The sequence below is a fragment of the Quercus robur genome, chromosome 8 (genome assembly GCF_932294415.1).
Source record: "Quercus robur chromosome 8, dhQueRobu3.1, whole genome shotgun sequence".
NCBI classification, from domain to species: Eukaryota; Viridiplantae; Streptophyta; class Magnoliopsida; order Fagales; family Fagaceae; genus Quercus; species Quercus robur.
The window spans coordinates 44,294,919-44,300,109 of NC_065541.1; the positions used below are offsets into that span (position 1 = coordinate 44,294,919).

General features: G+C 36.8%; 1 protein-coding gene across 3 annotated transcripts; it reads right to left on the minus strand.

Moving 5' to 3' along the window:
- Positions 1-220: 220 nt before the first annotated feature.
- Positions 221-3,095, minus strand: LOC126695659 (transcription factor TCP4-like). 3 transcript variants are annotated; one of them, XM_050392488.1, is made up of 3 exons: positions 2,721-3,095; positions 811-2,315; positions 221-487 (listed from the first exon to the last, which is right to left on the minus strand). In XM_050392488.1, the coding sequence occupies exon 2, from the start codon at positions 1,844-1,846 to the stop codon at positions 848-850; it is 999 nt and encodes a 332-aa protein (XP_050248445.1). In that variant the 5' UTR covers positions 1,847-2,315; positions 2,721-3,095; the 3' UTR covers positions 221-487; positions 811-847. The 3 variants fall into 3 exon arrangements, with proteins under 3 accessions (XP_050248445.1, XP_050248444.1, XP_050248446.1); XM_050392487.1 differs by having other exon boundaries at positions 221-631; XM_050392489.1 differs by having other exon boundaries at positions 221-2,256; positions 2,721-3,094.
- Positions 3,096-5,191: the final 2,096 nt, after the last annotated feature.

Genomic DNA, 5,191 nt, shown 5'->3' on the forward strand with positions numbered 1-5,191 from the left:
TAGCTACTGTATTTTTTGTGGTAAAAAATTAAAGCATGTCCCAAAACAGTTTTTCTGAATAGAGTTTTTTAATTAGCGCAGTTTACCAAGAATGGACCTAGACTAGAGTTTTTGTTTTTCACATAATTAACAATATAATTAATAAATAAAATATTAAATGTGGAATAAATTAACAGTATTCTACTTGTATTTTTAACAAAAACAAGGGCGACATGGACTATTAGATCAGAATCCAGCTCGAAGAGTCATATTACTTGAACAAATTAAGCAACCATTAAACAAACATGAGCAAAACAACTCACTTAATAAACAATAGAGCATCCAATATAAAATGACTCTGGAAATGAAATTAATCATAGAAAAAACAAAGTGTTAAATCCAACCAGGTAAATTTCTTCCCACAGTAGACCATTGAATTGACTGGAATCTCTTCTTGGTTCTCTTCCTTTTTTGAATTTGACTATCCATCAGTAGAATCTTCAAAATCCTGGAAAACCCCAAAACAAAATGCATAATTTGAGAGACACTTGAATTCACTCTGCCAGTCTCAATGGAAAATACTTTCTCATAAATGCCTCTGAGAACCGTACTATTTTCTCTTCAATGCCGCCCATTATTGGCACATTTCTGTCTAGGAAACGAACAGCAAAAAAGTAAACAATAAAAAAGTTCAGGCAAAAAATTAAATATTTTTGTTGATACATTTTCCGTGAAAGCAAACAGAACTAACACCATAAGAAGAACAAGCAGAAGAAGAAACAAGCAAGGATTTTGGAATGACGGGAAGTTAAGTACAGTACAGTACAGTACCGAATGGTGGGGGGAAAAAGTTGAGTTCTTTGTTGAATCAATGGTGGGAATTGGGAGAATCAGAGGAAGGCCTATTGGCACTCTGCTCCTCCTCACCCTGAATTCTTGCAGGAATGCAAAACCCCGTTAAACCATCGGTAGTGAAGCGGCTTCCGAAGATGGAAGAGTGGTGAATTGGCTGTGATTTCTGGTGATCTGTTGAGGCAATGGAAAGATCATGATCCCATGCGCGAACTGAATGCGCAAAACTGGACTGAAGGGGTCCCCTCTGTGAAAATGCTGAGCCTTGGCCTAGCAATGCTTGTTGTGACAATGCTTGAGAGTTGAACACGAACCCGCCTCTGTTCTCTGCGCTTGTGTCGTTATTCCAGGCTACCATTCTCTGGTAATTGGAATCGAATCCCATAGGAGCCGAGCCCACAAAAAGGTTCTGATCAGCTGGAGCTGAATGGTCCTGGAAAGAGTGTAGGGATAGGCCAAGATCTTGGGGGTGGTTGGAGTTTCTTGAAATTAAATCAGGTGGGTAGCTCTGGAAATTGATAGAGGAATTTGCTGAGCTTGTTGGGAACAATGATTTCATGGTGTCTGTGATGGTTTCAGAGTCTAAAGATGTAGGAATGAAGGTTGAATTGTCATCTGGGTTCTCACCCAAATGCCTATGGAGCTGAAAGTTGTAGCCAGAAGACTCTGATTGTTCTGCTATTGTCATTTCTGCTGAGCCCGCATTTGGGTCCGGTTCTGCAGCAGTCCCAGTAGAAGTACCAGTTGGATGCCATGGTGGTAGCTCAGCTAGCTTGTCAATGGCAGACTTAGCCTTCTTGATGAGCCAGTCCACGGCTTTGCTAGGCCGGTCATAGCCTAACCGGTCTTGAACATCATAGAATTGAATGGCAGTGTGGGCTGAGAGCCGGACACGACGGTCACGGGGACCTTTTGCGGTGTAGACCTTGCTGTGCCGGTCTTTACGGCCGGTGGATCGGACAATGTGGCCTCCTTGGACTTGGACTATCTCTCCCCCGGTGCTCTTCATGCCCATTTTTTGTCTGTGTTTAGCATAGTCTGTGGTTTGGTCCAAAACTTGTGGTTCTGTTTGGTTGGAATTTATGGCATCCCCATAAGGTTGTTGTAGTTGTTGGTTTTGGACAAGTTGGAGATTTTGGTAGTGGGTGTTGTAGGTGCCTAGGTTTTGTTCTTGAGGTTGTTGTTGTATTGGGGTTGTAACTTGGCGGATAGGCCTCAGAAAGTGCTGCTGATTCCTCTGGAAATCCAGATTCCTAGCCTTCTGATTTAGCTCTTAAAACAACTTTTTCTTCGATTTCTTGCAGGTTTCTTGTACTAGTACACTGTTGCTTTGTTCCCTTTTACTCTTGTTGTTGCTTGTTGCTCTTTTATCTGCAACTGTCACCTGATAGTGGAGCTACTGTTGCTGCTGATCCCAAAAAACCCCTGCCATTGTAATCTCCAGATTCCTCACCCCAATAAGTCAAGTAAATACAAAACCCACACTGAAAAAACAAACAAAGCCCAAAATTTAATTTTTTTTGGTTTTTTCTTATAAATTCATAACTAAAAACTCATCTATCTATGTCACTACAGAGAGTAAAAGGATACAGTAAATAAACTAACTAGAATGGTGGGTTTTCTTTTCTCCATGTGGACATCAAGTATGCTTCAAAATAATGAAAATTAGAAAATTTTCAATAACCACTATGAAAAGAATTCAAGAAAAACTGAGAATAAGAAATCAATAATATATGAAAACATTATTGTATACTTGAAATTTGGGATGATACTGAGGAAAATCAGAGAGTTGGTTTTACTGGTCGGTATTATATGAGAAGATAGAAGTAGTAGGAAGAGGAAAGGTGAAGAGTATGGGTGGAATAGTAGATGACAGAGAAGAATCGTACCTTTGGCCTACCGAGTGTTGTCGATGCTTCTGCAAAGGGTAGCAGTTTTTGGTCAGTGCTGGGGATAAGAATCTATGGTCATCTCAGCCTCCAGAAGACATAAATGTTACAACACCTAGCTATTCACAGACCAGACTCATCTCTCTTTAACTTTCTAAACCCTACTCTTTTATTCCCAGCTCTCTCTCTCTCTATCTCTCTCTCTCTCTCTCTCTCTCTTACATGTCTATATTTATACACACTGACACAACACAGTTTGTGTCTTTTTAATGACTTCTTATAATCAGAATTATTTGATTATGAGTTATGATTAGAGTCATGGTTGATAAAGAGGTAACTCTCAATGGCCACCTCTTCCACCCACTCCTTTTGAAGGCTTTGATAATGATAGCTAACAGCTTTTCTGGTTTCTTTCCTATGCTATATGCACACTTTTATAGTTCCACCATTAAGATATTATATATGTGATTTCACAAAAAGGAAAGGACAAACATCCTTCCCCCAACTACACTATTCAGCATTCTTTTACTACAATTTTTGTACCCCTAGAATCATACATATCATATTTTCTAAAAATTGTGAAATGAGAGGGATATAAGAACATCAAAATTGTTAACACAATGGCTGAATTAGCACCCAAACCCTAAAGAAAAGGATTCAATGAGTTCCCAATTATGAAGTAGACTATGTTGCTTAAGTGGGCTGGCCTAAATTAGAAAATACACACAAATTAAAGCTTTGACTTTCTTTTTTGGCTTCCCTTCAAGTCATGGCTTAGTTTACATCAAATTATTCTTGGAGATCAATTTTCTTTACAATCACTTATGTGGACCAGCTGTACTAAGTCTTCCTATTTACGAAATTTGATAATAATCCTTTTTTTCTAATTTAACTTGTAAAAAGGGTAGATGTGTGACCTCAGCCTACTAGTTATGATTCTCAAAAAAAAAGAAAAAAGAAAAAAGAAAGAAAGCCTACTAGTTATGTTACTGTAAAAATTGACCTCAATATCATAAATTTGACTGGACTCTAAAACCAAAATAGCAATGTGTCATGAGTAAGACTAAATATTCCCGTCACTTGATGTTGGCAGAACAGTTTAGGGTTTGAGCCTGGACTTTGGATTCAATTTGGTAGATTCAGATCAATGTGGAAATATACAAAGACATGGAGAACTAGGGTTTTGGGGCTGTACGTGGGAGCTATTTCCTTTCACAATCAAAATTGGAATGGTTGAAAGACAACAAAGTAATTCACAATTTGGGTTATTAGTATGAATAATTGTACAACTATAGTAAACACTCCCTCAAAAAAAAAAAAAAAAAAAAAACCCACACACAATTTATAAAATAAATCATAAACTCTATTTGAAATTTTGATTACCGAACATAGAGTTTATTTGTAAATTCAGACTATTGTCGTCATGTATCCTATAGTTACTGTATTATTTTATCATTTTTAAAAAAATTTTAAAAAGGACAAAAACATTTGGCCAAGAAAGTTTTCCATACCCAATGTAAAAAAGAATCAAGAACGTAATGTTGCTTTTGATGAAGATAAGCTCACTGGCTGTTGCAAATCAAATGTGTTGTAATCACTTATCTTATTACTGATAAAAATAATTGTACTTAGTTTATTTTGTTCTTTTATCTCATTTTCAAGATAAATTGATCAGCAAAAACTTCCCCAATAAATCATTTTAACAAAGAAATATTGTAAGAAAAAATTTCTCCTATTCATGCCAAAAAAATAAAAAATAAAAAATAAAAGAAGAAGAAGAAGCAAAAACAATAACAACAACAAAACAAAACAAATTTAAGAACTCTCCGAAAGAGATTTGTGTCATAGAAAAATCTTTCAAGGGATATATTGGTTGGAGGTAGATGTATATATATATGCTATAGTTTTTAAAACTTTTTGTGTTTTATAAAGGAGCTAATTAATTAGATTAGTAGAGCTATCTAAAAGCGCTGCTTGTGAACTCCAAAGGTATCATGATGGTTTTATTGGGGAAGCAGTGTTAAGGAGGTTAGAGGCTGGTGGGATACATCATATATCGAAGTGTTTCCTCACTCTCGGGGATTTACCTTCTAATCCTTTCGTTTGGAAAATCACTTTTCCTTTGATAAAATGTGTTTCCAAAAAGATGTTATTAGGTCCCACAGTCATCATTTCCTCAAAAGTTATCAAGGAAGAAAAAGAAAATGAAGCCTGTGAATGGAAAGGATAACTAGCAAATTAATTCATTTGATTTTGAAGTTTTGTGTTCCTCAATAGAATCTCCCCCCCCCCCCCCCCCCCGGCCGGGGGGCTTGTAAGTTGCAAATATTTCATAATAATTTTCCAGCACAAACCGAAATTTTCACTGAAAATTTCGCACTCATTCTAACATGGACTTACCACTCACCTTATCTAGGTCCACCACTTTCAATGAAATATTCATTATTAATATGTGGTGTCTATGGGCAAGG

Bases quoted from the DNA above. Each gene is read 5' to 3' on its own strand.
- LOC126695659 (XM_050392488.1), bottom strand. From the start codon at position 1,846: ATGGGCATGAAGAGCACCGGGGGAGAGATAGTCCAAGTCCAAGGAGGC.